Below are 22,488 nucleotides of genomic sequence, written 5' to 3' on the forward strand. Positions count from 1 at the left end.
TTTTTAAATTCCCCACCCAGCAGTGATAGTTTCTGTAAATATGATATTTACAGAACGTATCACCTACACTGCCACCAAAAATCATCAGTAAAAACAATAAGAGCAGTGATTTTCAGCTCAGTTTTTGTACTTTGTTAAATTAACCCTGAGGATTTACAGCTTTGCTGCAGTGTTTCCGATGCATTACAGGGTTTTACACAATAAGTGAGTGAAGCAAATTGGTGCAGATTCATGATGGCTAATGAAATATCAACGTGTGTTTGTTAGATGAAATAGCAGGCTTCATATTAGAGCGCACATTTGAGAATCAGGCATGTAAACCCATGTGGTGGGCTTTGATTGAGGCCTTGCTGCCCCTGCGCCTCAGAGAACCCCCCCCCCCCCCCCCCCCCCCCCCCCCGCCGGTAAAATATTGGGATTAACATCTCTTGGAGGCCGGGATTAAACTCTGTTTTCTCAAGCCGCACACTCTCTTTGTTGAGACGATCTGAATTGAACTACCGGAAACTAAGAAAGGGGAATTTTCTTATTTTTTTAAAATTCTGCCATCTGAGCACAGGATAAACTACGACCCATATTTTTGTAAGCGTTTGACTAATTCGACTATTTGTTGTAAACAGAACTTTAACATATTTTTTTATGTATCGTACCATATTATTATATTACTATGGAATACAATCGATACATGTAATTTAAATCCGCATTGTGTTAATAGGCGTTTTGATGATATCACATATATTTGAGTAACTAATGATGCATGAGTGTGGTCGCCATTGAGAAGCAAGAGACGGTAATTATTGGTCTAATTAACGCACATGCAAAACTGCCGTCCTCCATTTTTTTGAAAATAGGCCTTCATGTTCTTCTTAAATCAGTGAGTTTTTTCCCTTTTATTTTACCCTCAAATATTAAGTCTAATTTTTGAAGTTATGCCTTTTTAGCAATGAAAATTGTCGTCATCATAATTTGAGGTTCTGTTGGTTTTTATCACTATTATTTCGTTTGATAAAAGGTAAAATGTGCCTTCATGTTTTTTTTTCTACTATTTATTTTTAAATGTAATTATGTATATAATAACACATAATACTCCTGTACCTCAAATAAAGCATATTGAAAATACACGCTTTGTTTTGCACACACTGCCTGTCACTTTGTTCATTCTCCATTTTCTCTCCCCACCACACCCACGCACACGCGCTCGCGCGCACACACATACACACACACAGATCGTTTGTTGATGAAAGAGTAAGCTCACAGGACCTTTATTCATGTCTTTTCAGCGGTGAGGTCACACCATCTTTGGAGCCAGTTAAGGATCCACCATCACCGTGTGTTGAGATCAATGGAGGGGAGCAAAGTGTGGAGCTCTCAGCAGCCGAGAGTCATTTCCAGTATGGCTAACTCTTGATTATATCTACCATTTGCTTGGAAAGTCTCGTCTCTCTTTGTGATGCCGGTCGTTTAACCATTAGCATCTTTCGTTGTTCAAAAAAAGTTAGAAATCTATTAAAATCACAGCAGAGAGTCTGATGCGAGGGGGGCTCACAAATTGCATACAATACAACAGATCACAGTTTCGAAGGCTAGCACAGATAAAAAAACAAAAACAAAAACACATATGTACCATTTATATAAGACACACACTGATTGTCTCTTAGAAACTACATATTGATTCCTTATAAACACTTTTTTTTCTTAAATAAAGTAGTGCATCCATGTCCACACACCATCCTCATGTCTCTGCCAGCAGGTCGGCAAAGTTGTGTAAGAAGCTTTAAGGAGGTCTGTCCAGCCCGAGCCCTTCACGAGGAGAATGAACGTGAGTTATGTTCTTGGATAAGCATTAGTTCCGTGGCTGTGGTGTACTTTTCTTTCAGTCCATTCTGTGTTGCCCTCAACAGGTGTTTTTACGCATAGAGGCACACACTGACAGACATGGATGAGGGGCTACAACCTGTGAACGAACGGAAGAAATCTCTTAGCCAGTGCTAAAATAAATTAAACCTCTCCTCTAGGAGGATCAAAGACCATCATGCCAACAACCCGAGGCCCCTGAGAGCCCTGCCTCGCCGAGCCCGGCTGACATTTTAACCAGTCCGATGTGTTTTATTGAGGGGTGGCAGCGCCGTGTCTGATGTGATCGTCACTGTTTGTGCACTTTTTTTTGACAGCTGATTGCTCTGTTCACAGGACCTGGAATTTCCACGAGGAAGTTTGATCCTTATAATCCAAGCAATCGGCATTGAAGTTCAGCTTCCACGACGCCGCTTGGTCCTTATAATCCAAGCAGTCTGCTGTGGAGTTGAAGCCCAGGCCGGACGTCCCGTAGCCTTGGGTGGAGATGGACGCCGGGGACTGGTTCAGATGGCTTGTGACCGCGTTTGTGCTCATCGGACTGAGAGTTGAGCCGGGGCCTGACAACTGGTGGTGCATGGGAGTGAGGTAAGAGCCGCAGTCCATGCCGCCGAAGTAGGACGTCGAGCCGGCGTAGCTCTGGCTGTAGCCCGAGGCCTGGGTGTAGGTCATGGGATAAGACCTCTGCATGCAGGAGGAGGAGGTAGACAGGGGGTCTGAGAGCGGAGAGATGGACGCCGGGCTCCAGATGGACACTGGGGCGGCGGTGGTGGTGGAGATGACGGGGGCGGTGGTGGTGCTTGTGGGGGGCGTGAACTGGCCGCTGGCCCCGCTCTCTGAGCTCACTTCTCTGGTTGGGGAACTTTTCTTTTTGGCAGGTCGCACCTTGTTCTGGCCCCCGTTCTGTTGCTGCTGCTGCTGCTGGCGACACTTTGCCCGCCGGTTCTTAAACCAGACCTGAAATAGTCACATATTGGGACATGTAAGTGTTTGAGATCCCTTGATATAACCCAAATTCTACGTTTCTCTAATGCACAGACAGTATATAGTTTCACGTGCAAATAATATGGAGTTTTTAAATTTATTTCAGTCCAAATCGAGATGTCTAGAGATAGCTTCTCTAATAATCAAACTAAGTTTTTGGTATCAGTGGACGGATCGGTCTTATTTCATTGCTCAAATTCTCGAAACAGGAATTTAAATTTAATTATCTCGCCCTACTGGCAAAAGTTTTCCACCTGATTTTAAGGAAAACGAAATTCTAAGCTTTAGATTTACTGTCAGTCACGGGTTAAGACAAATGTTTCTTGCAGTGCAGACATCAGATATATTTTTACCAGTTTCATTCGAGCTTCTTTTGTTTAATTTACCCCCCCCCCCCCGTTAAAGAGATGTAGGAGTAGTCTATACTATTTTTCACATTATAAAATCTAATAGTTGTCTTAACATTTAAATGTCTTACAAAATGCGCTTTCGCTTTGGTGTCTCACAAATAACAGCCACGTTTGTTTTTTCATACCTAAAGTATTTCTCTATATTGATCATTTTCAAAATATGGCTGATGTTCTGGTTAACTCACCTGTACTCGGGACTCAGGTAGATTGATTTTCAACGCCACCTCTTCGCGCATGAATATGTCCGGGTACCGAGTTTTGCCGAATAACGACTCCAAAATGTCGAGCTGTGCGCGCGTAAAAGTAGTCCTCTCTCGCCTCTGCTTCCGTGGCGTTGCTGCAATGAAAATAAAAATGTAAATCAAATGAAACATGTAACGTATATGTCCATCTGAAAAAGAAGTTAAAGCAAGTAACGAAGATCAAAAGTCATCAAAGGCAGATGTCTAACAGAATCACGGTATATTTATGTGCTATTGTTTGCGTAATTACGCACAAGTCCTGTGAGACTCAGACGCCGGTGGCAAATTAAATCACTCGACGTACTTTAGACGAGTGGGCCAAAACAAGTATGCAGTTTGAGCAGAAATCAAAGCAATTTGTCAGTAAATAATTTGAAAGGCACGTCAAAAAATAAAGTCACACAAGAGGAGACACACACCACAGTGAGAGTTCCCTTCACTGTTGAGTGCGTTTGGGCAAGCCATTTGGTAAAATAAGGATTGTAATATAATGTTGGATTTCTTTAGCAATTATTATAACTCGTCTGCATTGTATCCCCCAAAATGCAATATTCACTAAATCCTTAGATTTGGAAGTTTTGAAATAGGTCCTGATGACACGCTGTAACATTTCCAGTCCATCAAGTTTATGTCCCCAAGCAATTACAGTCATTTCATTACACCTTTTTTATTTTTCAAAACGTTTAAACCCACCTGGATAGCCCACTGATGGATGCAAAAGGTCCATTCCGGAAGTAGTTAAGCTGAGGCCATTGACTGTGTAAGGTGGTTGCTTTAGATACGACATCATGCTAATGTTTGTCTGAGGGCTGAAGTTGGAAAAAATTTTGAAAAATGGATGGAGCTCCCGATATGTACTTGGGGTACTCTGCTGGCCGTGTGGTCCGTCTTACACCGGGCACCTGTTCCAAAAACGACAAGAGGAGAAGACACCGATGAAGATGCGCCTTGTGAAGAGATATTATGTCTGTTGTCGTGGAAAAAAGCCCTCTCTCCAAAACGTACGGCGCCCCTCAAAAAACACCAACACTTGTCCAGCTGTCCTCGTCTCTACCCCCCACCACCCCTCCCACAAACAAAAAGGAATACACCGGCACTGTGATCGCAACAAATCACTTGAAAGTTCAATTAGAGACAATGGCTCCTGTATATGAAGTACAATTAAATTAGAAATAGGAACTTTTAACTGTCCAGGCTATTTAATAAAATACAACAAAAAAAACAACAACTTAATTTTCGTCTTGTTTCGATTTCTTTGGCTCTATTTTATAGTTAGACCTTATTTTATTTAAAGTGATGTTTAGAAATGTTAACAGAAAATCAGTGGCATGTGAAAGAAGAAACTGAATTGAACCTTTTCTATAAAACACTCGTAGTCAACATAAATATTTATCAATGTAAAACCCTTTGAATGATATTCTCTGTCATTTAAGAAATCCTGAATAATCCATAATCTGTAATCTTTTTAACAAGACTGGTATTCATTTTCAAGGCAATTTAGAGAAAACATTATTTATATATATATATATATTTAAAACACGACATTATTTGGCGCAGAGACGCTTTATTCTCAGTAGAAAAACTCGTGCTTCCTTATTGAACACGTAACAGTTGTTTAATCAGAAATAAATGTGCTCTGTGATGTTGATTGGTATATGTGTGATTGCTGTCATTTCAACTTCAGTGACCCTCACCCGCTATCCCCACTGCGCGTCTTGATTAGCTGCATTTTCTTTCTTCCAACATCCAACGGTTTTAACCCCCTCATCCCAATCTGTCACACTTAAAACACACCCGTCTACCAGTTGCACACACCCGCTCAATAATGATCACCCTGTCCAAGAATTAATTATGATAAATGTAGTTTTTTTTTTTTTCTGTTGATGAATTAACAAAATAATCCGAGTGGCATCTAGCTGGAACTGCAGTTTGATATTAAAACAGCATAAAGTGCTGCAGGCTCCTTCAAATGATGCTACAAATCAGCAACTGTGGTGAATTGTAATCAAATTATTTTTTTTTCAGTCTGACGTGAATAATCATCAGAAAAAAATGAATCTACAGAGGAGATATATTTAATTATTGAAAATGTTTATTGAACCGAGCTAAGCCCCCAATTTAGACGCATAAAAACAATCTGTCACCAGATCTTCGAAAACACCGGTGAAATATGAAATGTGATGTGTTTATTGTCCTCGAAATGTTTCGTCTCTGCAGGAGGAGAGTCAGCAGAGAGTAAAGGCCCCGACACATTTTCTTTCGATAGCAGGCCTACATGTTCTTTATTTCCACTCCTCCACAGTTACCCATTATGTCGTCTGTAAATTCATGTCGAGGTCAAGTGTGCAGCATGAAATGAAAAGGGTTTCGTTTTAAATTGAAACTTCACTCAATGAATTAGTCCTCGGTAGCAGCACTGGCTTCAGTTACTGAGGGTATGAAATTAGTAAAATATTAATCATACCATTATTATAAAAAGGCATTCATAATAATAATATTAGAAAAGCTTTAATTTAGCTTTGACTCTGTCTTTGTTTCCATTAGCAGAGACTATCATGGTGTCACTTCATCAGTTTGGCATCTACTATAATTATCGGATGCTCTGTGTGCATGTGCATCATTTACTTCGATTTGTGTTGATCTAAAAGGGTTTGGTGACAGACACACTTACTTCTCTGTGCCCATAAAAGGCTGAGTTTATAAGATAGGGTTTAGCCTTCATGGCATTTCTTTTGAGTGTGTTTTATTTCAGCACCAGCACTGTTGAAACGCTGCATTCCGTCTTTTAAAGAAATGCTTTTGAAAGCCTTTAAAATGTGGTTTTATAGGTGTGATTCAGCTTCTAATTATTTTTTACTTCTTTGACTCTTTCGCGATAACTTATTTTGAAATAGGATCATAATAAAACAAATAGGCTAATAATAATAATGATGATAACGATAATAATAACGACATTTTAAATAATAATACTACTAGTACAAGTAAAACTTACCCTGGTATCGACGACTGTAAAGTTCTTTGTCTACTTGGTTTCCTCCTGGAGAAAAAAAAATACAACTCGGTGGTGATAAACGGCGTCCTGGCGCGTAAAACAATCGAAAACCAAGTAGAAGCAGAGGCAGTCGTCTTCTTTAGTGGCAGAAGAACAGCTAAAATAAAAGGATAAAAGTTAAAGGTTGAGCGTCTGCATCCGGTTTAGAAGCGGTGCGACAGCGGTAGAGTGATGGAGGAGACTGCATGTACGCCTTTAGGATTTGTTGGTGTGTTGTGAGTGAAGTGGTTCGAGTTGGATTTTGTACAAACTGCCAGCCAATGGGAGCCGCAGGACTGAGCTGAGGTCTGTCTCTGTCTCCGTCTCTCACACCGGTGGGGAGGATGAGGGTTTTTTTTTCTTCCTTTTTTTTTTTTCCTGGGAAACAAATGTCTCCAGCTACTTTTTTGACGCACAGTCCTCAGCCAATGGCAGCGAGAGAGCGACTGACAACATCCCCATCCCTCCGCAGAGAGGGTACAATGACAATAAATAAACGGTATGCCGGTGGATGTCGAGAAGTTTAAATCGAGGAAAAGTCAGTTCAGTCACATTTTTATTACATTTTATATTCGACATTGCTGTTGCTGTGGATGCATTGACCTGAGGAAAGTTACATGACGGCTGGTTCGGCGATAAATGCGCAAATAAAGAGTTAAAAACATAATGTATGTCCAGTTTATATGAATGCATAGCCTACTCATATACATATTTTTAATAGTTCCAGTGTCATCCAATAATGTTAATTATGTATTCACATTTTAAAAGTTTCAGACAATCGAGGAATATAAAAGCATCTTAACATGAATTTGCGGACAGACCCGAAACAAAACAAATGTAAACTGTTTAAAGGTCTGTTTATTCGTATAGAAGAGCATAAAATGAATTATGTGACAAAAAGACATGCAGGGGGGAAAAAATCGCCTGGACTGAAGCAGTGCTCGAAGGCTGCACCGTCCTCTCACATTCCAGCGCGTCGCAAAAAAAAGGGGATTTAGAGCGACTTATTTCCTTAAAACTGTCCTCCCATCCACAGAGCCAGTCAGTCAGCTCCCATCAGCCTGATACGGGCCTGCACCAACATTCACCGACACTATTTACATGGGGGTTTCCACCGAGAGACACCAAGCAGCCGGTGACTTCCATGCAGCGCTGGAGCTGCAGAGATGAGGAGAAATGAAGGGGGGGAAAGGTAGATACAGGCCGGTTCTACTGATGGAGACATTTTCACTTATTTCACTTGACACGCGTTCTGCAAGAGGAAGATGTGAAAATATGAAGGTAGGACTGTTTTATTTGATTTATGAAAAAAAAACGGTATTTTTAACTTGTATGTTGCAACATTGAAATAGCATGTAATAAGCAAATAATAATAATGTGTCGTTTTTAAAAACGTGATGTTATGATGACGTTTAGCGCAGGATTCATCTTATTTCATAATTACCGGAGGAAAAGCTGCAAGGGACAAACAAGCTTCCTCTATGTCACTTGCATTTTGAACTCGCGTGCCCATCTCAAAATAATATGCCGAAGGTTTTTGTCACGGCTTGGTAAATGTATCATCTTAAGAGGCTTTGCGGAACACCTACACACTCTCTTTCTCACACACACAAACACGCGCACACACACACACACACACACACACACACACACACACACACACACACACACACACACACACTGCGCGCTTGCACGGGCACACCCGCTCACTTCAAACAGATTTGAATATTGATTTAGATTTATAAACACAGGCAGACCGTGGGTTTTATGATTCGTCATTTTGCCTCTCTCTGTGGCTCTTGTGGAAGGCCAGAGTCAAAGGTGCAGTGACAGCTGCTGGGAGAACTGGTTTCCACTCAGAGCTGCAGCCTGCTGGGGCTCACACAAACTCCTACAACATTTATCAACTTTACCAACTCAGTGACATCTCTTTTGACAGATTTCGATCAGAAGAAGCCGCCGAATGGATCATAACCCCGGATTTCTTAACCAGTCTGCAGAAGGGGAGGTTTTGCTGTGAGTCTGTTAGGACACGAGGAACTGCAACACAATCAGGTATCCCTGTTTGTTTATTTTTTTTGTTTTTTATTTATGTTTTTACTGATGGATAATACACATGTATTTTGTCAGTTAACGAGATGAAAAAAGTGGAATAAAGCCACATAAACTCACCTGTTTATGTTGATTTCAAATTCATGTCATCGAGCCTATCACAGAGAGCAGCTTCACACGGGTGGAAAGATCAACTCTTTGGGTATTTTAATTATGTTGCTGTTTGCCTTACGACCATCACAAAGGTCATGCTTCCCACATTTGTACTGCAACAGACTCCTACAGACTCCAGACAAAAATCCCATATTTATCGCGGGGTGCAAAGTTTATATTGAGATGCTATAGAGACATAAAATGTTTTCTATTCTTCCCCTTACTTTTACTTACTTTATAGCCTGAGACTTGAGAGTAGTCAGCTTGCAGCTAAAAAATAAAAATAAAATAGATTTCTAAAAACGTGAATTTAAGCTGCTAATATTTTAGCAGCTGCATGGTAATGTACCCTAACGCGAGACTTTCTAACGGCTGCGTGCAAAATCGTGACGTCTGATGCAGTTATCTGCTGGATCTCACCGTTTAAATTGCTAAATAATTTATTAAAGTGTAGAGCCAGGCCCTCCGCAGGGACTTTGTATCTTAAAAGGACGTTTAAAGGGAGAAGGAGTTAAACGCCTCTGGCGAGCAGCGCTCCCACTGACTCCCGGCTAATTGACGACGACGGCTTTTATCTCCGCCTCTGCTACACTCAACCTGAGGGCGAGGATTTCACCAGGCCGGCTCCAACCTGTGATTTCTACCAGTTAATGCGTTTAGCCTATATGCATCTTTACTAATGCATTGCACAGGCATGGATGTTTGACCCTTTGCTTTGAAAAGAAAAATATTTTTTCAAGATTGGATAATTACCGAGCAGGCAGCCCTCCTTCTCCCCCTGCTCTGCGCCTCATCCAGGCATAAAAAGAAATAATCAACAAATCATAGAATGGATAAATGCATGTTCTACAGATTTAATGGAACAGATGGAGACACAACAACATTAGCATTTAAATGTCGTCTCTTTTGCTAAATGAATCACAGACAGATTGTGAGTTATGTGAATTTAAAGAATATATGCATATTTACCACATATATATCTTCTAACTATCGAGGCAGCTTTACTCTCCTCTGCCTTTTTCCCCTCGTCTGATATCCGCATGGCTGAATATGAGGAATGTGTTGGTGGTATTAATTCTGAGCAAAAAAAAAAAGAACCAGAAAAAAGGGAATTAAATCCAAGAAAGGCTATTCATATAGAAATGATGACAATCTGTAATGTCAAGACAAAGCTTTTCCTTCGGCATTTGGGATTTAAATGTACCTGAGTCGATACTGCCATTTGACTTTAAAACAATAGGTTATTTTAGAGTTGCTTTTATCAATATAATTTTTTTGCCTTCTTTTCTTTTTTGTTATTAAACCCAGAAAGTTATAATTTATACCTAAACTACTGGGTGAAACCCTCCTTTAGATATGCACACCTTTAAACTAATCTTGCTTTACAGATATGACATATCTCAGTTATTATTGTGACTGAAAAGCTAACATTTAAATGGTGTTATAATGTTTTTCAAATTCTTTTAATTCAATTTATTGGGTACGTATATATGTGGCCGTATCTTTTTTTAAACCTGGCTGTAGAAGCTATTATTGTGGATAGATATGCAGTGTGTGTGTGTGTGTGTGTGTGTGTGTGTGTGTGTGTCTGTTTGGTTGTGTGCGTGTGTGGGTGACAGAGAGAGAGAGAGAAGCTGAAGTAGGATAATCACAAGCTGTATTTTAATTAGCCTGGCAGGTTTGATAGATACATTGCCACTGCTGCTGCTGCTTTGCAAAAAAGGTGCAGTGCGTAGTGAGAAAGGTCTCTAAACAGAGGGCTTTCCTCACACTGTTTTCTTATCACAAAGGAGCTAAACCTTTGTGTAATGTAACATGTAACTGACCCGAAAGGTCATCAAAACACATTCAGTCTCCTCCCCAGGGATTAAAGAGGGAGAAACCCCATTCAGTGTCAGTTTGGAGAGAGTTTACTGACACAGAGGCACACAGACAGATTCACCAGGCAGCACTCTGCATCTGGGAGTTTATCTCTATAAAATCATTCACAATGTTACAAATTTAGATTTGGCTCAAAGTTGTGCTTAAAATGATCGTCGAGAATGCTGTTGAATGAGTCTGTAATCTAGTTTTTAGTGCTGTGCCTCTGTAATGAAAAATATGTGCTGATCCTGAAAATATTGGGTTTATTTTCCAAACACACATTTTTTTTCCCCCGTCAATTCAAACGTTGGTGCCTCAATAAAGCCGTGGCTGTGTGTGTTTGCCAAGTGTGCTCTTTCCATTAATACGTCATGCCTTTTAATTAGTGCCATAATTGTTTGTGTTCTGTTTGTGCAGGAGTTCGCCAACAAACAAACGGATGCAATTAAACACTCGCCTTCAGATCATCAATGAGGAGGCAAAGTCAAGACTGGTAGAAAAACCAACAAGGACAAATGTAAGAGGGAAGAAGACTCGGCCTCCTCAAGGTTAAACTTGAACTGTGTTAAGAACTCGACTTCACGCAGTCTGGATAGTTCTTTCTTCTTCTACAAACACACACACATCACTGTTTTTGAATTAAACACCCTAATAACTCTTAGTTGATGTTATATTTTGTAACTTTGCTAAAAAAAAAGTGTTTGTTCTGTTTATTCTCTGCCTCCACAATGTCCTGAAAGTAATTAAAAAACTAATTTGCAAATAAAGACTATCATTGTCAAACCACCACCCTGCTGTCTCACTCTCTCCCTCTCAACCTTAGCCATCAGTAGCCTTCTCCTCTGTGTGCTGAGGTGTCTGCATGTCGAGTAAAACCTGCCCTGCAGACCGGACCTCTCAAGTCTTCAAAGGAGTAGGAACTCAATGTGGGGGATTTGTTCAGGCTTATTTGGTAACCTAGGATTTGAATTGGATTCTGGGAGGCATTCATAACACATTTGAAAATGTTACATTGTGTGATTTTGTGTGTAATCCCCATAATAAATTTTAGAAATGGTCACAGCACTTGCACGACTGTGACTATTCATGATTTATCAAATGGTTTTCTTGTCTTGCCTCTCGGGGGTGAGGTGTGTGTGTTGCCGGCAGGGAACGGGAAGATCTCGTCCGTCGGACGGGAGAGCCGTTGAGGAGACGGTTCCTGCGTTTTAACCTTTCTCTCAACACTTTTTTTTTTTTCCGGACCTGAATATGTGATGGGGTCAGCCACCGTGCCTCCAGAGGGATTCTCAAAGACCCCCCAACAGCACTGGTGCATTACTACAACCTCTAGTCTAGTGGATTATACCTCCCTGGTAGGAGGGTTAGTGTACACAGACACACACACACACACACACACACACACACACACACACACACTGAGGGTACAGTTTATTAAAGTGTGTATATTTGATCAAAGCCACAGCTATAGATTAATAAGCGGTTCTCTTTTCTCCAGCGTGCTTTGTAAAGTGCCTCATACTTTGCATTAATACAGTGAAGTAGAAAACTTAAGCATTCTATTCAAAATATTTTTAATTTCAAAAGTTGAACTGCTGGACAGAAGTTGCCTCCTACTTTGTGTAAAAATCCATTCTCAGCGTTTGATCACTGCACGTTTCAAGTTTCCACATCACACTTGTGTGTTTGACATCCAGACTCGTTGTGATGTCACACAATCTTGCACTTATACTTATTAAGGTGAGCAAATTAATTAGAAAACAGCTTTGTCGTGTCAAACTCTGTACATGCGTCATTCTGCTCAGTGAAGGTAAACCATCCAAGTGAAGTGTCAATAAGCAAACGTATTTTACGACTGGAGGGGGGCTTTAAATGTGTTTTAGATGGTCCAGAAGGAGTGAATCATTTGATGGCTTCCCTGCTTGGATTTCTTGTCTGGTACATGTAACTCTCCCGCCTTAGTTCGATAAGAGCGAGAGCAGTGTTGTGTGTGTGTGTGTGTGTGTGTGTGTGTGTGTGTGTGTAAATCAGTGTTTATGCCCTGTCCAAACCCCACTTTGCTTTGAATGACACTTTGGCGATGCCCCCAGCTCCCCACTTCGACTTCTCAAGCATACCCCCTGTTAGTGCCAACTCTGCCAATTCCTCTCATGTCTTTAATATCTCTCTTTGGGCCCTTGGGTTCTGCCAGTGAAGGCTCCCCTGTGACAGTTGGACATCGCCCTCACATTTGGGAGACAGCGGCGGGTGTTTGTAGCGTTCCCAGCCCCAGGCCTGTGGGGAATCTGTGATGGCTCGCCTGTCAGCCGGCCCCTCCCCTGTAATTAGGAGAGTAAACACAGCGCCTGGCTCGGCTTGGGGGAGAAGTAGGAGGCAACGGAGGAGGGGACCGTCCGGCTCCTGTCCTACTGCTACTTGAGCTGTCCAGGAGCAACTTTGGACTACACTCCCCATCACATCTCTGAGATGTGGAGGGGAGTGCAGTCTGTTAACATGCTGAGAAACACCACATTTCCATTTGTACCTTGTTGAGCATCAGTGAACCTCTGAGAAGGCTCGTCATTGAACTGAATCTTTGTAGAGAAACTACAAAGAAACTGATCACTCCAGATGATCTGAGAGCTATGCAGATCAGAACATGTACAGCGATGAGCATGTTGATGAGTGGAAGCTGTTTCCTGTAAGATATTTCATGCACATGCGTATTATTCCTGTGTAGCACCCCAGCAGATAAAAACCTCCACTAAGCCTCCGTCCCTCCTCTCTTCACCTCTCTCCTGGTTGCTGGGGGGACTGGTCAGCGGCTGGAGGAATGTGTTGTGGGCTGGAGTTGTAGCCGTAGCTTGGGACCAGCTCGGGGGAAGCGCCATCCCACCCAGCCCCTGCCACTCCGCTCTGCCCAGGCAGGGAGGCTGTGCTGCGGGAATGCCGAGACCAGGAGGGGAGGAATTTTACTGGAGGACCTGCCAGAGAAATGCCATGCAGGGAGCGATGAAGAGAGAAACCTAGATAGAGAGAGAGAGAGAGAGAGAGAGAGGGGAGAAAAGGAGATCTCAGCCAATTGAACACAGCCTGTCAGTGTCATCTCAGTTTTGTAGGATGCTTACTGATGACGGGCCAGTTGCTGAATGAGCTGGTTGCCACACAGACACAGTGGCACCGCATCCGACTTAGATCCTTTGCAGATGGCTTGGGGTTCAGTGGGCGTAACTGAGGTAGCTTGAAGTAAAGTCAGTGCATTTTAAATATATTGTTTTACAGTTTCAGTGTAAATCATCCATCTGTATTAACCACCATCTGTCTCGCCAAGACATGAGCATGATCACATGTACTAGTTTTTGTGTAAGTACATTTTAAATCAGATGGTGTGCATCAGTGTGTGCATGTGGTGGACAGGGAGAGTACAACGGGAGGGGTGCTTGAAGGCCCAGTGTACTTGCCAAAGTCTTTACGGCGCCCAGAGAGCCATGCTGCAGCATCATGGTCCACAGCATGGAAAGACATGGGGCAGATGGGTGCAGTGTAGCAGCACAACCTCCCCCTTCCCCTCCCAAATGTGAGGCAGCAGTGGTGGGAATGGCACAGTGTGAGAGGGAGCCTGGGTTCATGGCTGAAACAGAAAAGCTGTTGGTGGGGCATTTGGGGGCTGGGGGAGAGCGGGGGCTGAAAGCTGTTTGAGGGGGGGCTTTGGAGAAGTTGGTGGGGCAGGCATCCTGCGATGGAGAGGGAAAGCCAGTCCCCCCTGTCACATCCCTTTGAAATCCAAGTGCAGGGGCACGAGCCCAGGGAGGAGTGGCAGCGTGGCCCAGCGCCTGGGCAGACAGGCAGTCACCGCACTGGGCCGCAGTCCAGCTCGCCTCGCCTGGCCCCTACCCACCCCAGCCCACCCCGTCTGGCCCAGGCTTACGGGAGTCAGGCAGCCGACCCCCAGCGGACAGGCCGGAGCCCTACACTACTGTGTCCCATCTCAGAGCCTCTAGTCTACTGGGTTTGAATCGGCAGCAGTGTCCACCGGGAGAGAGGCCCTGCAGAGATGTTGGGGGTGCTCCTCATGCACCCAGGCCTCTGGATGAGGGCCCAGCGGAGTCTGCTGCTGATGATAACCCCCACCTCACCACCTCACCACCAGGCCATTCTGCCTTCAGGGCCTGCACAGGTCCACACATCCCCATGGCAACAGTGGCAGGGCCGTCCACACAATGTGAGTGGGCAACAAGCCAAGTGCTGCCAAATTGGGATGAGGGAGAGACATTTTGGGATAATGCTCAACCCTGAATCTTTTCACCTTTATTTTGTCTCTGAGTAATCATGTTTTTGGCTCCACTGATCTAATATCAGAGACTTGGACAGCATTTGTTATTTGAACAGTGGTCAGCAGCAGCAGAGACAACCACGCTTTCTTTTGTGACTCCTCCACCACTGCTCCATATTACTTAAATTCTTCCACCACTCTTTAGGCTCTAAAACTCTAATTGTCAATTTCTTTTGCCAGGCATTTATAAAACTATAGGACCTGGAGCAGAATTGACCCAATACATTCTGAAGCATTCCTTGTGTGCTTAAAGAGACCTTGTCATGCCAATATTAAGCCTGGGTAAACACAAGTAGTTCAATGACATTCACAGCAGCCACCTAAAGTTGATTCCCCACCCACTCTAAGCCACTGGGAAGATACTGCATAAGTGGTTGGGTGGTGTTTACTGAAAGTGGATATCTGCTGTTTGTTTTGTTGTTCTGCTTTCCGACCGTAAACACTGCATAGATTTCCTTGAGTGGTGTTTGAAACGCGTATGTGTGTGTGTGCCATGTGTTATATTTGCTGATAACAGGATTTACTCAAATTGCGAATCACCAGTTGAGAAAGGTTAATTGTCAGTGCAACTGGTAGAATGGGTACATGCAATAATTATTAGTCTAAGTTGCTTTATTATTTAGGGACGCTAATTAGGCATTAACTGTGGGCCCCTTTTTGGATCACAACTTCAAATGCATGTCAAATTGCATTAAGTTCACTTTGACGTCCATTTATCAAACTAAAGGAATGCTGTTTTGTAGATGTCCTTAGTGTGTTTATTATTATGAAACTGATCTGTTTTTGAGGTATTGATCAGCAAAATTAGCAGAGGGATTTTCATAAATTGCTCAATGTAGCGCATCCTCATTTTATTCACTGTGAGGACAATACACGTTGTGATTTATGTGTTTTTTGGGTTGCTGGTGGTTTTGGTTTGGTAATTTAAGATTGCATTAAGAAGGATATTTGATGAACACAAAACCAGGAACACTTGATTTGAAGTGTATTCTCAGTCGCACCAGTTATTACTCCTCTTAGAAACGCAAGGATTGGTCTGGATGTGCCACCCATGTGGATGAGGCTGGCATGAGTCTGGCACTAAGGTGAGGTGGAAAGTGACAAGGAAAGAAAGCAAGAGATCAAGGCATGACTGCCAGTGCATGTCATTGCCCTACACTCTCATCAAATTGCCCCTTGCTGCTTATGTTGCTGGCCAGACTCAAATTAATTTGGATGCCTGGAAAGACTGCAGAGCCCAGGACTCATCTCTGCCCTTTAAAAAAGAAAAGACACCAGCAGAGAGCACTCTTCCAACAAGAGGGGGGGGGGGGGGGGGGGTTGATGGATTTCAGCGGAGGGCAATACAGTGTCTGGAATAAGATGGGAGGGTACAGAGGACACGGTTGAATGTGCTTGTCCTGCTATGATGACAAGATGGCTCAGCCACCACTGTGCCACAGGCCTCCCCTGGCTTCCTTCCTCCCCTCTCTCCCCCTGGTTCTCCCCCTCAGGACACTAGTGAAGTAGAAGGGAGTGCTGAAGGAAGAGGGGGGGGGGGGGGGGTTAGAGGAGCACTGACGGTTAGCCCCCGTTTAATCTCCTTGGCTCACTGCAGAATCTTTCACTACATGCCCCACTCCCTCTTCTCACCAAATCTGTACCTGCTCATCCCTGGGCCCGCTTTACAGGGGGGCTCTTGATCAGTGAGGTGATGGAGAATGGCCCTCGTCACACACTCCAAATAGGATCGGATTGCCTGGGAGTAAAAGGTGAGAGCTTCATGGAGCTTGGAAAAAAATAGAGGTGGTAGTAGTAGTAGTGGTGGTGGTGGTGTAAGGGGAGTGCTCCCGCAACCAGACACTACCAAGAAATGAGCTCTGTTCGAAGATTTGAGAGGTTTGTGCTGGTGCAGAACAACCACAAAGTCCCAGTGCAGGTGTGCTGGTGTGGGGGGCTGGCTGAAAGAGGAGGGGAGTGAGACGGAGGTCTTGTTCTCCACTGGCATGTCGTTGGCATGTCGTTAACCTCCCAGGGCTCAGGGGAAAATAAGCAAATCTGTGTGTGTGTGCTTAAAAGCCAGGCTTCGTTTGTGCCTGGGGAGAGCTGGACTCCTGCTGGAGGACAAGGTAACAAAACAGCATCATGCTGACTGAAGGAGGGACACTTGAGTAAAGGGTTAAATAAAAAACACATGCTGGGTCACAGACCAGCCCCCTGGGTTTAGTATTATACAGTTAAGTGGCTCAAATGAAGTGTTTCAATATTCTGGAGATCCTTAAAACTTTACTTTAACCCAAAACTTGATCCCATTGATCTTCTCTTACTTTTTATCAGTGGAGGTTTTTCAGGTCTTAAAGTGATGTAAAAGTAGCAATACCACAGTGTAAAAATACTCCTTTACAATTTACAGTACAATTAGAAAAATATACTTTAAGTGCCAAAGTATAAGTATTCCAAATGCAGAAGAATGCCACTTGTAAGTACATTGTATTTTGGGATGTGTAAGTTGCATTGTACTGTTACAGTAGTTTGGCATGCTGCTAATTTTAACTAGTTAGTCAGTATTTAACTGAAAACTAACTGTCAGATAAATTTAGTGGACCAAATACTAGCATTTAGTATTTCCCCCTGAAAAGTGAGTTAAAGTACTTCAGCAATTGTTGGCCATTTTGGGAAATATGGCTTTTTTTTAGCTTTCTGGCAGAAAGTTCTGTGAGAAGAATGATACGGTAAATATGAAGCTACAGTCAGCAGCTAGCTTAGCTTAGCACAAAGGGCTGAAAACGGGAAATGGTTAGCCTGTGCCTGTCTAAAGGTAACAAAGTCCACCTAACAGCACCTTTACATTAACACAATGTATTTCATTTGTTTAATCTGAACGAAAGCCAGTGGAAAAACAGCACGTTTGCGGGAGGTTATGTGCAGCATAACTCCTTTAACTGGAATCATAACCGTCTGTAAAACTGCCAAATGTTGTTTTTACAGTTTTAAAGGTGTTGGTAGACAGATTATTATTATTATAGACATTTGGACAGAACCAGGTTTGCTGTTTCCCCCCATCTTAATGCTAAGCTAAGCTAACCGGCTGCTGGCTGCAGCCTAAAATTTAAATAACTTCCTAAAATGTTGAACTATGTGGTACTAATAGCACCATAAATAGTAGCATTTTAATGCTCAAAAATTGTACTTACTGTACTTGAGTAAATGTATTTAGCTGCATTATTTGTATCTGCTTTATGCCAATGAAATAATATGCCAGTTGCTTACACAACACAAAAGGAAAATGTACCAAGTGAGGTTTAATTCTAATAAGGTTTTAAATGTTGTGAACAGAGAGACTAGAACAGAAACTTGAGGCCGCTGTACTTTTTGCAGCCTGTCATCCAGTATTAATGCATATTTATTGCCTTAACAACAGTGAACAGCAAACAACAGGAGTTAATGAGTTGGAGGCTGGAGATGGAGCACAGAGGGGGGAAAATGGGCAGTGAGAGTCAGAACAAGAGGTTGGTAACTCTTGCTTAGTCTTGTGATCAAACACCAGTGGTGACACTGCAAACTTCTATCAACTCTTTTCAACATTTCTATCCCCCCCTCCCCTCCCCTCCCCTTCTCCCTTCTTTTCTACAGTAGTAATGCCCCTCACTATTTTTCTACATCTTATCCCTTTTAATTAGAAAGCAAATTCTGCAGCCCGGAGAGACCTAATCCCCTACTACCCAACAATGCACAGAGTGGCTTTGAACAGCCGACCTGCAACCCCCAATTCCTCAAATTCTCTCCACACTGCTGGACCTTCAAGGGGGGAAGGGGGCCTTTCACTTCACCAGAACATTATTACTTGAGGATACACGTGCTGCGGTATTTGCAGAACTACATATTTGCATTTTAGGAATGTTAACAGTAATTAACAACTAAGTGACACATGTGACAGAAATGATACAAGTGTATGCCAACTCGGTCTATCTCCCCCATGAGAGATGTAGCCTCAGCTGATTTGCATATATATTAATGTCCCTTATTGTATAGATTAGATCCCATTAGTTGTGGTGATTCTGGTGGAAGGTGCAGTCACTATGATGCTTAAAGTCTCGTTATTATGTTAAAATCATGTTTAAATTGTTGGAGGGCAAGAAAAAAAAGAAGGGGTTATGGCACTGATGCAAGGTTAAGGGTGATTAGACACCCTGACCATCCTGACAATAGGCCGAGATTAGATTCTAAAAGCCCCAAAAAGGAAAAGGCCTCTCTAAAATGGAACTCCATTAGCTGTCTGTGCATTTACACTGCTTGTATCTAAAATTACCAGCTTCCATTTCTTAATAAAAAGTATATCTAGATGGAGCACACAGTCTGCTGAAATTAAATTCTGGCTTCATTCCTGGCTCTGAGTGCTTTACAGCCACTCTGGCAGTTAACATAGTGGCAAAGTGATCATTTACTGAGCTGTTTGTCAGGACAATTATGAAGCTGTCAGCATCATGCTCTTGTGCCATATGTGGAAAGAGAGGTCATCTGATAGCAGCGATGATGAGAGAGAGGAGGAGTAAATCAGGCGCAGAGACGCCGACAATGGAAACAGTTTAATCTACTGATTGCCGCTCTTGATTTATAAGAGAGCTGAAACATTAGAAAGTTAGATTTCGAGTTTTTGTGCTGCACTGCCTCCAGTGGCTGATGCTCTGCTCCACCTACATTGTACTTTCTCATTACCATAGAGGACTGTGTGATGCCTAAGGGATTGCTCTGAGGACTTTTAGCGTCATTCAGCTCATTGTTTTGGTTTGACGGCCTTCGTGGTTGGTGTTTTGGTTCACTCTCACTGCGCTCAACATCATAGTTTCCATCAGCTGGCAGCTGTTGTCAGTGAAGAAGCTCAGATAAACCCGCTGTGTGCTATACGTGCCGAGTAAACAGCAGATAGACAGACAGAAGTTAGCAACTTGCTGGTAAACACGGTGGAGCATTTAGCAGCTAAGGAGTCAGTGATGAATGATGTTGCTTTTGTGTTTGATGTGTAAATAGGAAACTGTTTGCTAAATTTTTCGCTAAATTGATGTTGCATTAACTTCTGTATTTTTCAACATGCACCCTGTTTTCCCCTGATTTGTCAAGGTGACTAATGGGGACAACAGTTTTTTTAAATTGGTGGAGTATTGAGCCAAAACGCTGCAGACGGCAGCTGCTAAACAAGCTGCAGTGTAATCGCTCGGGGCAACTCCTCACTGTCAATGTAAGTCCACTAAAAGTGCCTGTTTTTGCTAATGACAGACTCTGTCATTATAAGTGTCTGACAAATTTATGGATAGGACCATAAACAGAAATAGAATATTTTTCTTTACCTTTTCGCTTGATCCGGTCTGTTTGTTCTTAAGTCTAACTAAGTCTCGCTCGAAGAAGTGTCGTTATAAAATCTGAATGCTAAATGTAGGACACTGCTAGTGATTTTGTTTGTGGTTTTTGCATCTTAATTGTGTAAAATGTAGTGTTTCTAAACCATCTGCAGCAGAAAATGGCCAACACATGGATGTACTATTGATACAAAGACACTTTTGAATCAGTGCTAGTCAGAAAGGAAACTGGAGAAGGGCATTTTGGTTCAAATGGAGGAAATGAAAGAAAGTCTCTGTCATGAATGAATAAATTGAGCCTATGTGGTAATTTGCAGACTTCATTCTTCATAGCTGGCTTCTTCATTTAAGGTCTTTCAGCTCCGTCACCTCTCCTCTCTCGCTGTAACAATGTTGTCTTCCAGGAATTCAGAGTTTTATTGACATAATGAATGATCTTTCAACGGAAACACAGATTACATTAGCTTCCATATTAATCATTGCTCAGCTAATTAACATTAATTGAGATGCCCTGAGCAGGGATAGTGCTCTGTGTGTGTGTGTGTGTGTGTGTGTGGAGGGGTGGGGGGTGCTGGGAGACGAGGGCATTCTCCCACTTCCATTTACTTAAAGCTCAGAGGATCTTTTTCGCATCCCGTCTCAATTAGTTACCCGCGCTGTCACTCTGTCTGTCACATCCTGGTGTGTCACACTGAAACAACTGTAGAGTGGGCTGCCTGAGCTGAACAAACAACAAGTCTTAGCACGAGTGTTCATCAGGAGAGCGTGGGTCACACTCCTGCCTAAGGCCACCATGTTCCTTTCCTACTCAAGGGTTCAATTTTCAGAAAGCTACTTAGGTATAATTCTAATCCCTACCCAGCTTTTTCCCCCCCAAGGCCAAACACTCAGGCTACCACTTTGGACACTTGATCAGGCGTAGTGCTAAAGTTTGAACCCACGGTTTAGTTTGTTGCAACACGGTGTGTGGCATAAGAAGACAACAATGGCAGGTTTGAGGTGTTCAATGGCTGTCTGCGACTGACTCTACTGTCAAACTAAGTGATACGAACTACAATGCTGTGGAGCTGTCGATGAATGTGTGACTGTTTACGAGAAGACTGTTGTGCCAATCTTTATCTGATGGAGTAGGCTTATTAATAAAACATCATCCCTTAATTTGCTATAACAACACATTAGCATGACAAAATCAATGACTTTGATTTGATATTCATGTATTTCTCTCAGCATATTTGCTGATCTCTTGGGCTTGTGTATGTTTCCTGAGGCTGCTACAGATGGGCGGGGGGTGCAGTGGAGGTCATGGTGAGGACTGCTGGGAGTTGTGGGGACGTCCGCCTCTATGGGATGTTTTTCTCTTGTACAGTTTTGTTGTCTAAATGATTTACAAACTTAATTGGCATTCCCGAGGGAAGGCTGCCAGCTGTCTGCCTGATGGCGAGGGCTTCTAATTTGGTGCATGGCGAAGGCTAGCTGCCGGGGTATCTAGCGGAGCGGAGCAGGGTGCGCAACGCGCCGCACGCTGCACATGGCCCGATCAAGCCCAGAGTTTGTTTGTTTTTCCCTCGTTTGTTCAGCAACAGACATTGCTTCTCCAAGAGAGAGTGTAACAGCTGCTATCTAACAAGCAGAGTGCAGAGAGAGTGCTGGGCCGTGATGCTGGGCCGTGATGCTGGGCTGAGGTGTTGGAGAGAGCTGGCTGGCCACTGCTGGAGCTGGCAACGTGGGCGATCGTGGCCTGGTACATTATCAATGCTGTTTTGTAGAAACTAACCTATTCCATCCAAGTGATTTTTCTTCTTTTAGGTCACACTTAAAGTACGATTTAAAAGTTACTGACAATGTTTCAACGAGATATCTGAGCTGTGGCTTTCTCTCCACAGCACATACTGTACATCTAAACTGCTTTTTACTTTTCACTGGGTGACTCTCAGGCGGCGCTCCAGCTAGGTAAGTCCTCTTCTCAACTCCAGGCAACCCTTTAGATTTAACAATCTGATGCCACTGAGGGATTTCAAAGGTCAAGATACCAATTTAAAAAGTCAAACTAAGCTTGATTTTGGCTTTAAGCACTAATTCATATAATAAAGAGCCCAGAGGTATTAAAGGTTTAGTTAGGAGTGATAGCGGATATGGAAACTGCTGACACTAGAGTTCACTGTAAGACTTTTATTTACAAAAATGTAATTGCAAAGACAAAAGTTTCATATTCATAAAAGTACGTTCTATATTCCTGTTCCAATATGTGGTTATT

General features: G+C 42.8%; 1 protein-coding gene across 1 annotated transcript; it reads right to left on the bottom strand.

Annotated features, from left to right (window-relative positions):
- Window positions 1–2,167: 2,167 nt before the first annotated feature.
- otx2b (orthodenticle homeobox 2b) lies at window positions 2,168–4,321 on the bottom strand. Its single transcript, XM_076108234.1, has 3 exons — window positions 4,184–4,321; window positions 3,434–3,585; window positions 2,168–2,811 (listed from the first exon to the last, which is right to left on the bottom strand). Exons 1-3 carry the CDS (start codon window positions 4,278–4,280, stop codon window positions 2,185–2,187), a joined length of 876 nt encoding a protein of 291 aa, XP_075964349.1. The 5' UTR covers window positions 4,281–4,321; the 3' UTR covers window positions 2,168–2,184.
- Window positions 4,322–22,488: the final 18,167 nt, after the last annotated feature.

Source organism: Anarhichas minor, unplaced genomic scaffold (genome assembly GCF_050575085.1).
Source record: "Anarhichas minor isolate MPS153535 unplaced genomic scaffold, ASM5057508v1 ptg000040l, whole genome shotgun sequence".
Taxonomy (NCBI): Eukaryota; Metazoa; Chordata; class Actinopteri; order Perciformes; family Anarhichadidae; genus Anarhichas; species Anarhichas minor.